The 21486-nt window shown below is 37.5% G+C and overlaps 1 protein-coding gene across 4 annotated transcripts in view; it reads left to right on the top strand.

Annotated features, from left to right (window-relative positions):
* Nucleotides 1-21486, top strand: part of MPP7 (MAGUK p55 scaffold protein 7) — a 251961-nt gene that overhangs the window by 194931 nt on the left and 35544 nt on the right. For all 4 annotated transcript variants that reach the window (XM_008002649.3, XM_073018824.1, XM_073018823.1 and 1 more), the window contains one exon: nt 20856-21026. In XM_008002649.3, coding sequence (XP_008000840.1) covers nt 20856-21026 — 171 coding nt within the window. The remainder of the gene's footprint in view (nt 1-20855; nt 21027-21486) is intronic.

Raw genomic sequence — 21486 nt, 5'->3', positions numbered from 1 at the left:
TAAGATGAGGAAACAATTGAGTGTGGTAGGTGGATTTTTTTTTTCTTTGGGTGCAACATCTTCCTATTCTAATTGTATTTTCTGCACATTTAATCATTTCCTTTCTTATTTTCTTTGTGCTTCTCAGAGGAAATTAAAGGTACATGTGTAAGTTACCCTGCATAGTCTAGTAATTTTATTTAGTGCACATATATGTAGGATTAAATTGAATATAACAAGCAACTTATAAATGTACTCTGTTGTACATCCAAACGTCCATCGTGAAGTTACAATACCAAAAATTGTAGTTGGACTTTGTGTTAGAAAGAAATATACATTTTTTTTTGCTTTATGCAGCAGAAACATAGAATGTAATCTGAAATAATACATTATATTTTTATTCTGTCAGCAGTCTTAAATGTGAATGAAATAAGCAGTATTATTCAAATGTATTGACAGACTTATTTTGGTGTAGGATCTAGGGACACCTTCTCAATTATTTGATTTCTGTGCAGTCTATGCTGCTAGTTCCACAAGAAAGAGGCCTAAAATAATAAGTACCCCACTACTTAAATAAAGTTTTTAAGATACGTATAGCCTAGTATTCATGTGACTTCAAAATACTAGCGCATTGCTTACTTTACAAATGTTTTTATCAGTTCTTTAAAAAAATAGCAATATCATTCTCCCGTTACTTCCCAACACGAAATCTCTTCTTGTCAATAGAAAGGATGTATTTTCATCTTAATCTTTCTGTCTAATTCAATGAGCCAAAATTAGTGCTGTATTTTTACCTATTATCTAAGAACCTGATTTACAAAAATAAATATACTTTGGGGGATCCGTTGGCATAGTTTTCTTAACTTTAAAAATATAGGTCAGGCACGGTGGCTCACGCCTGTAATCCCAGCACTTTGGAAGGCCAAGGTGGGCGGATCACCTGAAGTCAGGAGTTCGAGACCAGCCTGACCAACATGGCAAAACCTTGTCTCTACTAAAAGTACAAAAATTAGCTGGGCGTGATGGCGCATGCCTGTAATCCCAGCTACTCAGGAGGCTGAGGCAGGAGAATCGCTTGAATTCAGGAGGTGGAGGTTGCAGTGAGCTGAGATTGTACCATTGCACTCCAGCCTGGGCAACAGAGCAAGACTCTGTCTCAAAAAAAAAAAAAAAAAAAAAAATTGAAAAAGAAAGAAAGAAAATATAAACCTCTCAGACAAGTCTCGTGTAATTTTCTTGTACCTGGATCAAGAAACCACCAAAGAAAGTTGGGGGAATTTAAAAAAAAACACACAAAACCCTGCATGATATTTTAAAATGTCACTTTAAACTTAAATATAAAACAAACTGTTTTATGTTTAAGAGTGGCATTGCAAGGGCTGTTCTATGCTGTGCTTTACCTAATTGTTTTAAGTGGTTTTTTTTTTGCATCTGCGGCTGGCCTTCTAACTGTTCTGCTTTATTTCTTGGCTTTTGTTCTGTATGCTTTTACACTCCATCCAGAAGATGCTGACTATGCTGGTAACAACAGTGGAACCTATATAGGTGAGCACTTGGCCACGGAGGAGGATCTCTTTCTTTCTGTTGCTTTCCTCGAAGTCATGACCTCATTTTATCTGAAATGAGCGCATTTGCACGCGCATGCTCTGAGATTCGGTGGGGGTGGCACACACCTTCACGTTACCCAGGCTCAATGGGCTGGACACAAAGGGTTTCCTAGTGTGCTTTGGTTATTATATTCCAGAAATGTTCCAGATGCCCTATCTTTATATTAATCTAATTTATATTTTTGATGTAAGATAATATAATTAGATAATTTTTGATAGAGAATGAAAAAGCATCCGATTGGCACTAAGAAATTTTACACAATTAATGGCATCTGGACTTTTCTAATTACCTAGTTCATTGTGAATTAATCAACACTTCTAAACAACCTTTTTCTTCCCAACAACTTTCTGCTTTGTTGTTGTTGTTGTTGTTTTTGAGATGGAGTCTCACTCTGTCACCCAGGTTTGAGTGCAGTGGCACAGTCTCGATTCACTGCAACCTTTGCCTCCTGGGTTCAAGTGATTCTCTTGTCTCAGCCTCCTGAGTAGCTGGGATTACAGGCACCCACCACCATGCCTGGCTCATTTTTGTATTTTTAGTAGAGACAGGGTTTTGCAATGTTGGCCAGGCTGGTCTCAAACTCTTGACCTCAAGCTATCTGCCCGCCTTGGCCTCCCAAAATGCTGGGATTACAGGTGTGAGCCACCATGCCCAGCCACTTTTTGCGTATGTTTTCTTATGATTTCTTATTCCCACAGGCCCTTCCTAAGTAAACATTGACTGAACAGCTCCAAATATAATTAAGCCCTATGACCAACTTTCTAATCTGTATGGGCAGGAAAAATTTCTAGTTTTCAGATGCCAAGGGTTGTTATACACAAAAATGTTTAGAAATTGCTCAAAGCATTAAAATGATCTTCCCTAATGTTTTACCTTCAGACTTTCCCACTCTTGCCACATCCAGGCATCATGACGAACTCTCTGCTTTTAGTAGTGAGAGGGAACAAATCGTGTAGAGACACACTTTTATTTTATTATTATTATTTTTTGAGACAGGGTCTGGCTCTGTCACCCAGTATGGAGTGCAGTGGCATGATCTCGGCTCTGCAACCTCCGCCTCCCAGGCTCAAACCATCCTCCCACCTCAGCCTCCCAAGTAGCTGGGACTACAGGCCTGCACCACCATGGCCAGCTAATTTTTTTGTATTTTTGGTAGAGGTGGGGTTTCACCATGTTGCCCAGGCTGCTCTCAAACTCCTGAGCTCTAGCAATCCACCTGCCTCGGTCTCCCAAAGTGCTGAGATGATAGGCATGAGCCACCATGCCCAGCCAGAAACACATGTAGGGATCAGCTGCTTCAGCTGTCTTATTTTAAGATTAATTATTATGTATGATGATAATATCTCCTGGTTATTGAAGAAATGCACCAGAGACTATATTTGGTATTTACTGTGTATTATCTCTAATACTGTAAGGTTAGTGGTATTGTATTTATTTTAAGAAAAAGAAACAAAGGTCAAGAAAGTTTACAGTATTTACCTGAGGACTCAAAGATGGTAAATGGAGCATCCTGAAGTCACATCCCCATCTAGAGAGACAGAATATTTGTACTGTATCTTTTACAATGGCTGCCTTTTGATTTTTCATTTTACAAAACAAACTAGAAAACCCTTTCCAGATATATGGAGTATTTCAATTTCTAGGCTAGAGAAAATCTACTAAGTAAGAATTGAATGATGAGAGAGATTTTATTAAAATTGCATTCTTTACTCATTTCAGAATAATACAGTGTGCCAGATACCCGGTACATCCATTAACACCTCCCTCTACATCACCAGAAACTGTAATGGCTTAAAACAGCAAGCATTTATTCTCTTGATACTGTGGTCAGCAATGTGGTTCTTCTGGCCTGGGTCAACTTGGTGGATCTGTTCAGTCTGGGGTCTTGGCTGGGGTCTGGTTGGTTTGGGGGGTGCTCAGGTGGGGGAACTTGTTTGTGTTTGATGGAGTCTTTCACCTTTCACAAAACTAGCCCATGCAGTGGTCTCAGAGTTCCAGAGAACAGCAAAAGAAAACAGTCTCCAGGATGTAAATGCTCAGGAAGCCTCTTCTTGCATCAGATCTGCTAACATCTCATTGGATGAAACAAGTCTCATGGCCAAGCCAGGGTTACTATGGAAGGAGACCCCCTGAGAGCTTGGGTACAGGGAGGTATGAAGATGTGGACAGCCATCACTGCACGCTTCTATTTCTCTCAAAAATAGAGTGGTACCTACTCCCTAACTTTAAGGGCTTATACTCAGTCAATCAGACAGTAGAGATTATAGAAAACTGCAGCGTAAAGCACTATCTGATGACTGTCACATAAAATCCTGTGATTCTGAGAAGGTGGTGATCATCTCAGCCTGAAACAACCAGATACCCAGTCCCACAAGAGAGGCCGTGAGAGCTGGGCAGCAAGGGTTAGGTGTAATTCTAGGTAGCGTGGGGGATAAAGATAGAAGAGAATAGCGTGAAAATAGATGACTTGCAGAGCACTGGACATAAGTTCAATGATATGTAGATAGTGGGCCTGGAAATTTAGTTTGGTACTGGATAATGTGAGATCATAAGTTTTAGATTAAGTAATTTACACATTTATTAAAGTTTTGCCAGATTTTGGCACCCAGTGTTATTCTTTGTATGACATTTCGTCCAAAGAACAAAATATGGATTTTAAATGTGTGTCTGTCTTCCAGCATTTAGGAGTGTTGTAAAATGAGTATTTAATCAGTAAATATATTATACATTGATGTGCAAAAGCAAGGGGTGATCAGAAATGTGGGCTTCTTTAGAGCACGTAAAGAAAATGAGTTCTGACAAAATGCCATTGAATTTGGCAATGCGGAATCACTGCTGACATCTGAGAAACATTTTCACCGGAAGCCAAATTGCAAGGTGTCAAGAAGTGACAGAGCTGACAGCAGAGGAGGGATCACAGTTGAGTCCGAGGCAGTTTTTATAGTTGAGGACAGGAGTGCTGCAGTGGGAGAGAGGATGATCTCATTTTTACAGGCAGAGATGACCGAGCCAATGGTAAAGAATTCAATATCTGAAAAAGGAAATAATTAACTGTGGTTAACCGTTAAATGATTCAAAGCTTCTAAATAACTTTTTCTTTCAAATATCTTTTTGATTTTGTTTCCTTATGACTTATTATTCCCATAACCCCTCTAACTAACCGTCAGCTGAACAGCCCCCAATATAATCAACTTATGATTAACTTTCTAAGGAAATCTCCAGTTTGGAGATGCCAAGGGATGTTATTAATACAAACAAAAGCAAGACTCTCTAGAAATTGTTACAGGCGTTAAACTTATCTTCACTTGCATTTCTCTTCTGACTTTCTCCCCACTGCTCTGGACAGGTGTCTTGGTAAGTTCTCTGCTTTTAGTAGTGAGAGGTAATAGTCTAGAAACACAGTTTTAGCAATCAATTCCATTAGAGAAAAATGTCCAAATAAGACTAGATTGGGTGGAATTGAAGACTACGGGAGGGTTTAGATAAAAGAATTTGGCACTAGCAGGTGAAGTTAAGCATACAGATATCACATGGCTCAGCAAAATTATTTCTTTGGAAAAGGTGGTGAACTTTGTGCTTCCATGAGACCATTCTACATCACCCAATTATAGAAGAAGACAGGGGACCATCTAAGTAGAATGAGAATAGCATGAATCATGTAATAATTCGTATCAAACTGGTGGCTCACAGACACTCTGGAGGAGAAGGACACTCAGGAGTTCAAGACCAGCCTGGCCAACATGACGAAACCCCGTCTCTACTAAAAATACAAAAATTAGCTGGGCATGGTGGCGCATGCCTGTAATCCAAGTTACTCAGGAGGTTGAGGCAGGAGAATTGCTTGAACTTAGGAGGCGGAGGTTGTAGTGAACTGAGATCGCACCAATCTGGGCGACAGAGCCATACTCTGTCTCAAAATAATAATAATTAGCTGAGCTGTGTTATAACTGATTTCTTAATGGAGAGATTAAGAGCACTGCGTTCATTGCAGTCCACACCATTCCTCATTACTTGCCAATTCCAAGACAGGTTGTCAGTTACCATTATCCTAACAGTTGTATTGGTGCTTGTGCTACAAGAGCAAAGTATTTCTTTGTATCCATATTCTCAACCATGGGGAAGTAAAGGTAACCCAAGAGTATTTCTAGAAAAATGAGAAAACATGTTTCTTCAAGGGCTGATGTGCAAAATATATTCCTATTGGCAGATGGATAACTTAAGGTCTTTCTGCCAACCTGACTTTGACAGGTTTTTTTGTTTTGTTTTGTTTTTCTTTCTTTTTTTTTTTTGTGATGGAGTCTCGCTCTGTCTACAGGCTGGAGTGCAGTGGCGTGATCTTGGCTCACTGCAACCTCCGACTCCCTGGTTTAAGTGATTCTCCTGCCTCAGCCTTGTGAGTAGCTGGGATTATAAAGCGCCAGCTTTTCACTCCTTTCAACTCTTGGTCTTAGAAAAAATAGTTTCATTTTCATCCTTGAGTATGGCAAAGGGAAAAATGTGGCCAGTGTGTTTTAGTGTATGTGCATCATGACAGCATTTCTTTATGTCCTCCTGGTCTAAATACTTATTCTAATTGTGTGCAAGAGACAGCCACAAGGTTTGTGCACCTAGAAGTTCCTTGAGATAACCACCAAGATAAGGAAACCTAGGAGGATACCTGAGAAGACAGAAATACGATGTAAAAAGACTTTTAAAAAGAATACCTCCGTCCACAGTGAAATAGTAGGACAGATAAATGAATAGTGTTGCTGATAAAAGTATCTTCTTTTATGGAAACACTTCAACTAATGATCAAAGATTTGACGTTAGTTCTTTTGTAGAATAAGCAAGTTTGATCATAGTCTCCCATTAAAAAAAGAATATATTGCTAAAAAGTTACTTTGTTACAAATAGCTTGAGAAAATTGATAATCTTGTGGAATTCTGTTTTTCCCCCAAAGCCAAATCCTAAAAATGCCTACAGATCTTATGTGGTTTTAAAACAAGGCTCACAAGCAACATGCTAACATAAATGGCAAAACTATTTTATGATAAACGTATGTATTTAGCAAACGTGTTAAAATGTTCTGTGACTTATTGTAATTGTGGGACTTTTTAGTAGTTTTCCTTCCCCTCCCACTTTTTTCCTCTTAACCATTTCTTAACCCCCTTTTTTTGGTTGGGTTATTCATCAGTCTTCTGTTAATTTGATGAGCTCTTCTTTTATTATGAATATTCATCCCTTCTCTGTTGCTCACATTTTCTTCTGGTCTTCTGGTTGTGTTTTAACTTTTTCTGTGCTATATTCTAGAGCATATAGGTATTTTTCTTTTCACAAATCTGTGAATCACTTCCTTTTTGTCTTCTGTTTTCTTTTTGTATTCCTCATACCAAAATTATTTAAAATAATTTAAAATTGTGGCCAGGTGTGGTGGCTCACGCCTGTAATCCCAGCACTTTGGGAGGCTGTGGCAGGCGGATCGCGAGGTCAGGAGATCGAGACCATCCTGGCTAACACGGTGAAACCCCGTCTCTACTAAAAATACAAAAAATTAGCCGGGCATGGTGGCGGGCGCCTGTAGTCCCAGCTACTCGGGAGGCTGGGGCAGGAGAATGGTGTGAACCCGGGAGGCGGAGCTAGGAGTGAGCTGAGATCGTGCCCCTGCACTGCAGCCTGGGCAATAGAGCGAGACTCCATCTCAAAAAATAAAAATAAAAAAATAAAAAAAACTTAAAATTGTTATGTTTTCTTCAGAGTACTATATGCATTTGGTTGGTGCAGATGACCGGCAACCCAAAGCAGGAGTCTCCTTTCCTCCCCTTCCTCCCCATTCCTATGGCCTCTGTCGAGAGAGAACCACCTTAGCTCTGGTTGGCATTTTCTCCTGGTATTTATAGAATATAACTTTCTTATAATGCTATTTCTGGATTTTGTTAAAAAAATTTTTTGGAGGGCCTTTTACATTCTAGATGCTGTTCTGGGCACTGGAATTTCAACAGATCAAAACAAACATCCTCCTTTTCTAGCACTTTTGTGTTGGGAGTAGGAGTGGAGACAGATTGCTGAATAATTTGTTAGATGGTAATAAAGTGCTAAGAAGAAAAGTAAGGTGGAAATGGAGATGGGGTGATGAGGGAGCTGGGAAAATGGGTGTTTCACATTTAAATATGGTGGTCAAAGAAGGCCTCCCTGAGAAGGCCATGTTTGAGCAAAAACCTAAGTGAGCCTTGTTGGGAATAAGGATTCCAAACAGTGGTACAAACATGTGCAAAGGCCCTGAGACAGGATGCATGTGCACAGGCCCCAACAACGTGTGCAAAGGCCCCAAGACAGGATGCGTGTGTACAGGCCCCCACCGTGTGTGCAAAGGCCCCGAGACAGGATGCGTGTGTACAGGCCCCCACCGTGTGTGCAAAGGCCCCGAGACAGGATGCATGTGAGCAGACCCTCCAACAGCGTGTACGAAGGCCCCGAGACAGGATGCATTGTGCATAACTGTGTGCAAAGGCCCTAAAGATGGGTCAACAGACCAGAGTGACCAGAGCAGAGTGAATGGGGAGAGTGATAGGAATTGAGGTTGTCGAGATAACGGAATGTTTGTGGGAGGAGGAACTTTGGCTCTTATACTCCAGATCATTGAAGGGCTCTAAGCAGAGCAGTAACATGAACTGCCTTCTATTTGTAAGGGTCATGCTGGCTGATCTGTTGGGAATGGATTTTGAGGGAGAAAGAGCAGAAGCAGGGAGCTCCTGTAGTCATTCAGGCAGACAATGATTGTGGTTGGAAGCAGATGTTATCTATGGAGGTGGTGAGAAGATGTCCCATTCTGGATATATTTCGATGGTAGAACTGAGGAGATATATCCAGATTTCCTGACAAATTGGCAAACCAAGGATGGGTGTATGGTTTTGGGATTTAGTAGCTACAAAGATGGAGTTACTATTTACTGAGATGGGAAAGACTGTGGAGGAGTAAGTTGGGCTGAGGAAAAGTTCAGGGATTCCACTTGACATCCAAGTAGAGATCTATGACACTCCAAGATTTAAATACCAATTTTTATGAGAAGTATACTTTAAAACCATATTTAATAAGCTATCACTGATGTGAAAGTACACTATGTGGTATGATTCTTACTGACCTGTAACATACCCATTTCTTAGAGGTTAGCATGTTTATTAATGAAAGAGGTTTGGCTTTTATTATTAAAAGAAAGGAAAAAGCTCACTGGGCAATGTAAGTTGTATGTAGTTTGTATAAAATTTTGTAATAATCCAAGTGCAGTGACGCACACCTGTAATCCCAACTACTCCAGAAACTGAGGTGAGAGGATCGCTTGAGGCCAGGAGTTCAAGGCTACAGTGACCTCTAATGCTGCCACTACAGCCTGGGTGACAGAGTGAGACCCTATCTCTTAAAAAGAAATTAAATCATAGTAATAACATGAAGGTAAATTGCTAATATGCTGTAAATATGAATTGCCAAAATCTACACCATTTAAAGTTGAATCTCTGTAAGTCAGGAGCTACCTGTCTATAAAGATTGTCATATCATATATGTTTATGTATATACTTGCATATATATGAATTATTAGAAAAAAATTCATTTCTTCCTATAGACTTTTGAAAATTTTGCTTAGCTTTGGTGGATGGCATGGAAGTTGGTTTATTTTCGGTTTTCCAGAACAGTGTGTTTGCTTCCAAAGTATAATTGCTTCTCGATGGTTGAACAGTCAGCATTAAAAATTCTTTTTCCTACTGCAGTACAAAATCCATATGAAGAGTAATTTTTTTGTAACATTGATCAGATTTACAGACTGTTTTCCTCTGGCTAATTCATTATAGAAAACTTGTTCTAATCAATTCACAAAGCGTCACTTATCATGCATCTCTTTTCTAACATACTTTCTTACAAATCATTTCCTGAAAAGTCACTTTTTCTCACTTTTGCTCTTGCTCTGGAGTACTTCATACATTCTTTTAAAACACGATCAGTTTGGGCACTTAATGTAACTTAAGAGGGGTTTGCCATCAAGTTAAATCAAAATGAAACAGTCTATTTGTTGTTATTTCTTTCAAATGTTATTATTTACCCACATCTATTCCTAGGTGTTTTTTCTTAATCCTGTTTCTTATTTCTGTCTGTCCTCCTGCGTTGAAGCCACACTGATCTTCAACAAGTTATCTGCATGTTTTATAAATCCAGTAAAAATTCCCGTTTATTCAATATTCAATCATTTTATTAAAGAATGTCATGCAAATTAAGTACAGCTGTGTCTAAATAGTACTGCCTTAATGTTTTTCCAAAACATAATATTTATGCATAGAGAACATTTAGAAGCATTCTTTCAAAAGTGACATAGGTTCTTTCTTGAATACGAAAGAACACTGCATAATCTCAGCATGTCTGGAATACTACTTGGAAATATTTTTTCTGACAGAAAGAAACCATTTCTGCTTGGAGAATTTTAGGTTGCACGGACTCAACTGAAAAAAACATATTAAAATTTCAAATCAATTTTTCTCTCTGTTCAGAACTATATTTTTATATACAATTTTACATATGTGTAACTGTATTTTCTCATAATTTTGGAGACATAAGTAAGAACTTATTTCTTTATTAGCTGGCTTACAAAAAATTAAATTCTCGTATGGATTCCTCTCTTTTTTTATGGTGATGTTCTGTGCTGTACTTTAAAACAAATTGTCAGTGGTATCAGGAAAACTTTTAAAGACCTAAGTAATATTTTTCTTTGAAAATTGCAAATTGTATCTTTTATTAACTTTTGTGGTTTCATTAGGTACTTTGAGTTTCTATGTTTATTTTTAGCCTGAGATGAGCTGAAAGACTTAAGGGTATTTATGGCATGTGAACTTTTCTTTACATTTACTGAGAGCAACTTTGAACCTGCAACATTGCAGAGATGAATTTTCTAATAGTATGTTTGAAAGCCTTTTTCCCCTTTATCTACAAAATTAGCATGTGTATAATTGGCTAATACAATCCATGAAAATGTTCATTTTTCTTTGGTGATTTTTTTCTGACATTGTTTTGTAAGATCAATATGGAAGCTGACTAACCTAGCCTCTTTAGATTTCAATACATCTAGATTTAGCATTTCTTCTCAGTTTAAAGCTCCTCCCAAGATTTTTACTTGTTTGTTACTGTAAGATGTTCTTAATTATCCTCTATAGTCTTTGGGATAATTTTATGATTGGCATATAATGAGAGCATCATTTTGATAATAATTTTCTATTAAGATCATGTTACTATGTTGGTTATGATTTGCACTATTACAACAGCACTGACATTATATTCAAAATGTTTATATTAGTAGAAATGTTCAATGTTTTGTTGTCAGAAACCTAATATCGTATAATAATTTCCAGCTGCTTAGTTTTTATTAATGTCTACATTTAAAAAAAAAATCTTCTTAAGAAGTTCACTTGTAGTAAATTTTTTTTTTTCCTTATAGTTAAGGTACCTATTGAATCAGTTAAATATTTGCTTGGTCAAAGGAATCTGATTTTTAAGGTGCAAAAAAATAACTTTCATACAATGATTTTAAAAAGTCTTCTGATTAAAAAAATCTGCATTTTAGTAATTTTAAGGTGAGAAAAAAATTTAAATGTTTATTTTTTTTCTCCATTGAAAAAATTAAACAATTTTCTAGACTGTGTTTGCATCAAACAAATGTATTCCTTAAAACCTTAGGAACTTTGGAGTGGCTCCTTCTCTAAACCTCTATGAGTCAAGACTATTTCACAAAGACCTCTTTTCCCATGCTATAAACATGTATAACATTTAAACATATTAAAAAATTATTTTTAACATTAGAAATGCATACTATCTATTAGACCAGGTTGGTTATGTAAAAGAAATGTAATCAAAGATTGAAACTGTCCCATTTGAAAAATTGCAAGTGGTAATGTAATAGTATTGATTTTCTTTGAGTTGACAGAAAACCAAGTCCCATTTTCCCCTCATTCACATGTGGGATTTTTGGAGGCTATTAGTGTGGGTGGTGAGTTGTCCTGACTTTGCTTGAGGGTCTTTTATGTTAATGGGCATGTTTGTAGCTAAAATGATCATGTATTTTTAATAAAATGCTATCTTAAAGGTCAACATTTTATTAAAAAGATCATTAAAATTACAAATATTTACATTATAAGTTTACGATGAAATTACGTATTTGTGGGAGCCAAATAATACAATAATTTGTGATTTTAGAAAAGATTTTTTATCCATTTTATTAGTTTGGTTGTAAGTTTCAAAACCATAAGTACTTCTCTTTTTTTCATCGTTACTGCTTAGGTGAGACTTCTGCTTCTCTCTCTTCCTTGCCCTTAATCTTAACTTCTTATATTATATTCTTATTTTTTATACTTTTCCATGATTTTTGCTTTTGTTGCTTGCTTTATGCTTGAATTTATGTGGCTATTCCTAACTATTGTTAATATACAAATTTGGTCTGTTACCATAATCACCGAAAAAGATAGATGATTAGAACTTGCCTCTGAGACACAACCAATGTGTATTTTGTGTTACATGCTGGTATAACCACACAACTACATCTGCCAATACGATTTCATTTGTTTGTTTCTTCGTATATTGTGAACTTTGTGTTTTTGTGTTTTCTTTTTCAAATTGTAAATCTGAAATTATGTAGTTTTATATAATTACATAATATTATAGTAATTTTGAAAAATATATAATACTATAGTAAGTCTGAAAAGTAGAACAAATTATTGTCCACAGCCCTCTCTACCTAACACAACCATTATCTTTTAAAAAAATATGTTTTCTTCTATACTTCTGTATCCATAACAGTCTTTATGTTAGTAAAAAGGTAAAACTCATAGTGTAAGTATGATTATTGTATCCTGTCTGTTTTTTTCCGTTTATTATATGAAATGCATTTCTATGGTACTATGTAGTTTCATAATTTTAATAGTTTCAACTCCATTTCTTTGAGAAGGTGTTTTATAATTTAATCAATCATTTCCATACTTCTGCATATCGTGGTTGCTTCCGGGTTTTTTAATTGTTAAAAAATATTGCTAACATTTGAAATTATAGCATAGGTAGTTATAACATGTATAATATGAAACTTATTTTAATAACAAATGATTCTTAATTTATGTATGTAAGCATTAAGATGAATGCTCTATTGATGAATAATGTTTTACGAATGCAATATCGAGAAATAACTTTGAAAGTGATCAAATCACAACTGCTCAAGTTTTAAAATTTTTTACTTAAGAGAAATTAGAGTGACTGGAATACTTGCAAAAAGTTTTATTTTCTAGTCACGGGCCTGTGTTGTGAAAACACCTTAAATTACAAGTATTTGAGAGTAAGTTTTGTATCCCCTAGTGGTTGGGAGCCAATGACACTGCCTTACATATTTTTGTATTTTGAATACAGGGGAGTATTAAAATGTGTTTCCTTATATTTGGAAAATGTCTTCCATCAGGAAAAAATTTATGTTTTTAATCCCTAAGTTAAACCATTGGTTCTCTTTGTTAATTTTTTCTATTAGATTATTTCATACCTAACATAATGTAATAGAAATAAGCTAAATTCATTTTTTTCTATTATGCATCTGTGTATATAGGGTAATATTTCAAACTTTCTTCTTGACTTCATTTTATCATTTAATACTTGAACCAAAGCTTTGGCCATCTTTATTTATTACACTGAAGAGTCTACTGAAACACATGGATTGTTATACCCACCTCATAGTGTTGCTGTGAGAATTAAATTCATCCCACATAAAGCACTTTGAGTAGTGCCTGTCATCTAGTATGTGCCCGACAAATATCAACCACTACCACCACTTACACTGTTGTTTTGCTATTGATATTAAAAAGAGAATGAAAGGTGAGGTATGATGGCTCATGTCCATAAACCTAGCACTTTGGGAGACTGAGGTGGGGCCAGGAGTTTGAGGTTAGCCTGTGCAACCTAGTGAGATCCCATCTCTACAAAACAAAATTTTTGAAAAGTAACTGGGTGTGGTGGCATGTGCCTGTATGTCCAGCTGCTTGGGAGGCTGAGGTGGGAGAATCGCTGGACCCCAGGGGTTTGAGGCTGCACTGAGCCATGATCACACCACTTCAGCCTGGATGACAGTATGAGACTCTTTTTCAAAATAATAAATAAATAAAAATAAAAAGAGAAGCTAAATTTAGACCAAGAATCACCTTTTTCTGTCATGGCATAATAATGTACCATCTGGTATTTCAATACAACGTATGTGTCACCATTAAAGTAGTAAAAGGATTGCTGAGTATTTCTGGGACCATTGGTTAATTATTTAGAAAAATATAAAGTTACAGCCACACTTCCCAGGTCTGATTTCATCATGATTACATGTCAGTAATTCCAGATGGAATTAAAAAATTAAGTGTAAAGCCATGCAACTTGCTTTTTAACACTTCAGAAAATATTGGTGAATATTTATCAGAACTAAGATGAAAAAGTTATAGAAACAATGGAAGGAATCACAAAGGAAAGATATTTATAAATTCAAACACATAAACAGTTTAAATTTCTTTATGATGACAGTTAAAAAGGAAAATAGAAAACCTTACCTCTTTTTAACAAAACAAAGGGCTCATGACCTTATTAAAAGAGACTTGTGTCTATGTATTTGTGAAGACTCTAGTACCAAAGTGATCAAAATGTATAAACCAACAATTTACAGAAGAAGTAAGAAATGCAAGTGAGTAATAAACATGAAAAAAATACCCTCAACTCCAGTAACAGTTAAAATAACAATGATGTACGGTTTTCACTTGTCAGATCACTAAAGATTTTAAAGAAGAGATTAGAAGTCCTTTGATGAGAGAATGGTGAAATGGGCCACTGTACATACTGCTGGTGGGAATGGACATTGATATTAATCAATCTGAGAAGCATTTGGACAGGATCTGTCTAGTTTCTAGCAATTTGCCCTAATGAAGTCATCAGTGACATGGGATAAAGGGATGTTTATTGCAGTCTTACTGAACTAAGAAGCAAATAACAAGCAACTCAGATCTCTCCCTTTACAGTTAGATTTTTAACTTTAAGCAAAGCTATAAATTAAATGATAAATGAACAAGTCATAAATTATTTCTACTGGAAAATATTAGATAAGCAGTGTCTGTGATTAGGGACCGACCTGCAGCTGCAGTCTTAACTCTGAAGTCACTTTCCTATTGTAATAAACTAAACGTGCCGTTCCTTTCAAAAACACAAATCTCTAGCAGCTGTGGGTAAGCTCCCTGGAAAAAGCCTGTCCATAAAAATGTTGAGCCAATTGCAAATTGCGAAAACATGAAATGTAAGGAAAAATATTTTTTACGTAAAGCTGTTCCCTTACTCTAAATTCCTCGTTAATGTACCCCTTTCCCTTCCGTCTTTTTTAAAGCCAGCTCTTGCTAAGACTTTTGCACTGAAAGTGAACTGAAATCAAACAGGTTCATGTTTATCTAAAAGAATCCTCTGTGTACTTTCAGTTTAAGATCACATTTTTTGGTCTTCCTTTTAATAAGAGAAGTAAGATCTGAAGGCAAGAAATGATTAACTCCCTTTTCCAGACACAGAATTACTCTCCCTTAAGCTCCGACTTAACTAAGGTGTACTGACACATCACCCATTATTTTACTGAAACTGGAAAATTACAGCCTCTGTACTGCCTGGAAGGATGTGTTAAGTGTGCTGTTACCTCTGACTACCCATGGGGGGCAGATTCTAGAAAAATTGCCCTTAGGAGTATGGGGCAGGCTGAAAAATCATCACAAATAAATACTCTGAATTTCATAACTCTTGCTATATCTTTTGTTCTGGCTATTTTATTGGTTGTCTGGGCTGGTGATTTTTCCTTCTTTTCACCCTGTCTGTGTATGTTTATACATATATATGTATGTACATGTATATGTGTCTGTGCATATATATGCATACATGTGTATGTGTATCAGATGTGTGTGTATGTAAATATAGAGTATTAATATGTATTTGTGAATCAGGGGAGTAAGTAAAAAGTAAGACCAAAGGAAAGGATACTTTCTTTCAATGTAAATATCGTAACAAATAGCTATATCCCTAGAAAGAGAATCTATGAAGACAAATGAAAAAATAGTTAACACATGCTAAACCTTTCCATTGTATTTTTTAAACTTATTTATTTATTTATTTAGAGACAAGGTCTTGCTCTGTTGCCCAGCCTGGAGTGCAGTGGCGGGATGTTGGCTCCTGTAACCTCCACCTACTGGATTCAAGTGATTCTCATGCCTCAGCCTCCCAAGTAGCTGGGATTATAGGCTTGCACCACCACACCTATTTCTGTTGTATTTAAAATGTCTTAATACTTAATAAGGTACTTTAGGCATCTACAATATTTAACATATTTAAATCTGGCTTTAATTTTAACATTTTGTCTGTTTTATACTATTGGTCAATTTGAAACTTATTAGTGAGCCTCTTAACTCCCCCTCCTCGCCCCGCTTTTTTTTATTTTTGCCAGACTCTGTGCTATGGGACTACAGGGGATACATGTTCCTGCCTTCAATGTTCTTTTAAGTAGTTGGAGGCATTGTAGCATAAATCTGTAGCTAACATGTAAAGCACTTACCATATGCCACAGATAGGACTGAAAGCTTTACATGAATTATTTAATCCCTAACCACCTTGTGAGGCAGATACTACTATAATCTGTATTTTAAAGCAGAGGAAATGCGCCTTGTGGAGAAGTAAGTCAGCAGAGCCTAGGTGCTGGTCCGGATCACTCTACCAGCCTCTGCTTGGTAACAATCAGTGACCAGCTACTCCCACGGAACCCCTGTGGCGACCTCACTGCCTTTGCTCCTTTGCATTGTAAAATATTGTTCAAGGCACTAAAGCTTCAGAACCTGTGTGAATTGATTGGTGTTGCTACAGAAAAACTGATGTGAACAAGTGCAGTGTATGGCGGCACCGTCTGTGCCCGGCAAAGAGCAGGCTCAGATGACCTTCAGAGCTGCTTCCAGCTCCAAGGCTTTCTTGTTTGCAGAGCATTAGCCTTTGACACCTCTTAGAATTTTAACTCTTAGAAAATGCCTAATGTGTCATGCTTTCTTAGTTGAAATTTACATGAAGCAGATGAAACAGGAATGGTAATAAGGTTTTTGTTGCTGCCTTTTAAAATGACTTCCATTCAGTAAACATTTATCAAGCACCTGTTCTGTAACAAGCGTTGCACAACTGACATCACCCAACTAACTATGCAACATGGTCCCCAACTTTGACACTCGTGCAGCATCACCTTAAGAGATCTGATTATCTTCTCTCTTTTCCTGTCTAACTCATTGTTTATGATGAAAGTAAAAACTTAGCTGGGCGCGGTGGCTCACACCTGTAATCCCAGCACTTTGGGGAGGCCAAGGCAGGTGGATCTCCTGAGGTCAGCAGTCCAAGACCAGCCTGGCCAACATGGAGGAACCTCATCTCTACTAAAAATACAAAATTTAGCTGGGTGTGGTGGCGGGCGTCTGTAGGCCCAGCTACTCAGGAGGCTGAGGCACGCGAATCACTTGAACCTGGGAGACAGAGGCTGCAGTGAGCTGAGTTTGCACCACTGCACTCCAGCCTGAGCCACAGAAGTGAGACCCTGTTTCAAGAAAAAAAAAAAAAAAGGAAAATAAAAACTAAGTAAATTGTGAAGACTCAATTAGGTAAGCACATTGAAATTCAAGGTTTAGCTGTGATTTAGCTCATCAGAAATTTGTCAGGTTTTTACTTTTGGATGTTATTTCCTGTGGATGAAGCATTTATGTTCTTGTTATATCCATTCCTGTGCCAAAAGTTTGTAGTGACTTCACAGCAAGCCTCCCTCTGTACAAGGAAAAATTATAAAGGAATTTATGGTTCTACCTGCTTATCCTGTAATTGCCTCTCATGAGGCAAGAGCTGTGGAAACATGAAATTAGAACGCTGTGAAATACCGGCATTCTAACTTGTTGTTAGAGTAGCTCATGTATCATCTTTGTGCTAAACCAGAAGCCCCCCCTAATACTGGGCTACAATCTGGGCCAGCACACACCAGGGACAGAGTAGGTGCTGGGGGTGGTTTGGGATAACTAAACTCTGCAATTAGGAAGGGACCCTTGTCTGAGAACCACTGCGCTCAAGCATGAGGGGTAGTTGTGAGGACCTTGGCTACTTCTGGTGTGGTGTGGGATGTCTGTGATAGGAAGATGGCTGGGTTCGGTGTCTCATGCCTATAATCCCAGCACTTTGGGAGGCTGAGGTGGGCGGATCATTTTTGCTCAGGGCTTCAAGACCAACCTGGGCAACATGGCAAAACCTTATCTATACCAAAAATAAATAAATAAATAAATAAATAAATAAATAATTAGCCAGGTGTGGCGGCGCATGCCCGTGGTCCCAGCTACTCACGGGGCTGAGGTGGGAAGATGGCTTGAGCCTGGGAGGCAGAGGTTTCAGAGAACCAAGATCGTGCCACTGCACTCCAGCCTGGTCAACAGAGGCAGACCCTGTCTAAAAATTTAAAAAAAAAAAAAAAAAAAAAGTCCCTTTTCTGGATTCCATGAAACTTTCCCTATAACCTAGAAAACAAGATGAACAAAGAGTAATAGACTACGGCTTTTTCTCTGGCGCTTTTCATAGAAGTTTGAATCCTCTCTGCACGTGTGATTTTAGAATCCCACCTCTTTTTCTCATCCTAGGGCCAGAGGGACGCATTTACCTTCTAGCTTCCCTTGGATGTCATCTCTGTCTTATAAGACAGCCATGTGTTTACAACTTGTCCTGTTCTCTTCTCCTCTTTACCTTTGTAAAGGAGTTTTAGAGCAGCTGTCTTCCTTGTTTTAGATCCTTTATAAACAACCTTTTCTCTCAATTCAAATATCTTCTCAAAATCAGAGTGACTCTTAGAGGGCCACAGAAACATGTTATCGGATGAACTTGAGTCACTCTGTCCTTAATATCTTGACTGATTTTTATTAAACTCTGAATCCATAAGGTGAGTCACATAAAGCCATTGTTAGTCATTGGTAATTGTTTCACATTTCCTTTATTTTGAATCCTGTTAATTTCTTAAACCCAATGGTAACAATTATTCATGTCCTTTATGCAATCATCCTATGACATCCATGGGAGATTGGTTCCAAGACCCCTTGGATACTAAAATCTGCAGATGCTCAAGCCCCTGATATAAAATATGTGCTTGTATGTGCACATCCTCCTGTACACTTTAAATCACCTGTAGATTACTTGTAATACCTAATACATTGTAAATGCTATGTAAATTGTTGTTATACTCTATTGTTTAGGGAATAATGACAAGGACAAAAGTCTCAATACAGATGAAATAACATTCAATACATGTTCAAGAGAGATGCAGTTAAAAAAATTTCAGTCCATAATTGGTTAAATCCACATGGATGGAACCCACAGATGCAGACAGCTGACTCTATTCCCTAAAATCCACACAAATTAGTTATTACATTTTTTTCATTTTGTTACAAAATACCTCTGTTTATAAAAAAGATATCTATGGCTGGGCATGGTGGCTCACGCCTGTAATCCCAGCAGTTTGGGAGGCTGAGAAGGGTGGATTACCTGAGGTCAGAAGTTCGAGATGAGCCTGGCCAATGTAGTGAAACCCCATCTCTACTGAAAATACAAAAGTTAGCCGGGTGTGGTGGTATGTGCCTGTAATCCCAGCTACTCAGGAAGCTGAGGCAGGAGAATCACTTGAACCCAGGAGGCAGAGGTTGCAGTGAGCTGAGATTATGCCATCGCACTCTAGCCTGGGTGACAAGAGCAAAACTCCATCTCAAAAAAAAAAAGTTATCTATTTATCAAAGTTGATGAATATTCTTTTTGAAGAGAATTTATTTTTATACCTTTAAAATGTATTTGTATTTTATTTCTAACTTTGCAGCTGATATAAAATATATATAAGGGTTTTTTGTTTTGTTTTGTTTTTGAGATGGAGTCTTACTCTGTCACCTAGGCTAGAGTGCAGTGGTACGATCATGGCTCACTGCAAACTCTGTCTCTTGAGTTCAAGCAATTCTCCTGTCTCAGCCTCCCGAGTAGCTGAGATTATAGGTGTACACCACCAGGCTTAGCTAATTTTTTTGTATTTTTAGTAGAGATGGGGTTTCTCCATGTTGCCCCAGCTGGTCTTAAACTCCTGGGCTCAAGCGATCTGCCCTCCTTGGCTTCCCAAAGTGCTGGGATTATAGGCATGAGCCACCACGCCTGGCTCTATTTCTTAATTTCATATGTATCACATTATGAAACCATAGAATTTACTTTAGAGAAAAGAACCTGAGGCTTGATCATTTATTCCATTCCCTGGAGTCCAGTTAAAGTTAACTGACTTGCTGAAGACCAACTAATTGTTGAGTGAGTGAGCCTTCTTCTGTCAGCCTGACTGACGCGTAAGCATACACTACACTACATACTCCCTAATTTAGTTCTCTTCTTGTTTAACAACAGATGCTGCTTGTGCCATGGGTACATTGTTAGGTTAGGCTTAGGATGTAATAGAAACTTTGTTAATGTTCGTGAATGAGAGAACTTGTTGTTTACATTTAAAATGCTTTTACAGTGTTTTCAGCTTTTTCATATCAAACGTGTTTACCAATCAGTTCTTGATAAATTATGACTTCTGACTTATTTTGCTTTATTATACAGTTATTTTATTCAATGATTTTTCAACAGAGCTCTCTACTGTTTAAACCAAATAAAATTTACATTATTATAACTACATAAATAAATATTCTATTATAAGTTATTGTTTCAATGAAATTGTGTACTATTATTTTTTTCTTACTGAATACACTTCTGACAATATTATGATGAAATAGGCCGCGCACAGTGGCTCATGCCTGTAATCCCAACACTTTGGGAAGCTAAAGTGGGGGGATTGCTTGAGGCCAGGAATTCAAGACCAGCTTAGGCAACATAGCAAGACCCTGTCTCTACAAAATATTTTTAAAATTAGCCGGACATGGCGACGTGTGCCTGTAGTCCCAGCTGCCTGGGAGTCTGAGGCAGGAGGATTGCTGGAGCCCAGGAGTTCAACACTGCAGTGAGCTATGATGGCACCACTGCTCTGCAGGTTGGGCAACAGAGTGAGACCCTGTCTCTAAAACATTAGGGTTTTACTTTAATAAACCAATATTATCATAAATAAAATCCAACCCAACTCTGAGGGTTTTTTATTTTTGTTTTTTGAGGGTTTCGTTTTTGGTTCATGTTAACTAAAAATATATTTATTTTGATATTTGCAGCTGGTTTTAGAAGAAGTTTTCGTCTTAGTAGAAAAGATAAGAAAACAAATAAGTCCATGTATGAATGCAAGAAGAGTGATCAGTATGACACAGCCGACGTGCCCACGTACGAAGAAGTGACACCGTATCGGCGACAAACTAATGAGAAATACAGACTCGTCGTCTTGGTTGGTAAGTGCTTGTTTCTGTGTGTCATTCTGAGGAAATAAGCGAGCTAGTAAGCATTTCTCTTCAAAGTTAATCGTACTTGAAGTTTTCAAGCTAAAAATCTCCTCCTCTTGAACACTTTTGTCTTGTCTCTGAAACAAAATCTTCAGTTTTTTGTACTTAATTGACTTGCAGAGACTTTGAAGACATCACTGAAGAATGGTGCTGTCATTTCAGTGGAGCCTGTGTCAAGAGGGGATAGCAAACACTGCTGTAATATATGAAGCATACATCAGGGCAATTAAATAAAAGAAATGAGTATTTTTGAACACAATGCGTGGGACAAGCTTCAGATGGCATTGAGACCTTCAGCAAAAAATAAAGTATTACAGCAGAGTTCTAGGATATTTCCAGCTAGAGAGTCCGCAGAGTCGCTTTAAAGTTGATCATTGGCTGGATGCAGTGGCTCACACCTTTAATCCCA

This window comes from Chlorocebus sabaeus, chromosome 9 (assembly GCF_047675955.1).
Source record: "Chlorocebus sabaeus isolate Y175 chromosome 9, mChlSab1.0.hap1, whole genome shotgun sequence".
NCBI lineage: Eukaryota > Metazoa > Chordata > Mammalia > Primates > Cercopithecidae > Chlorocebus > Chlorocebus sabaeus.
The sequence above is the reverse complement of the archived record's forward strand: the minus strand, read 5'-3'. Positions and strand labels throughout refer to the sequence as shown.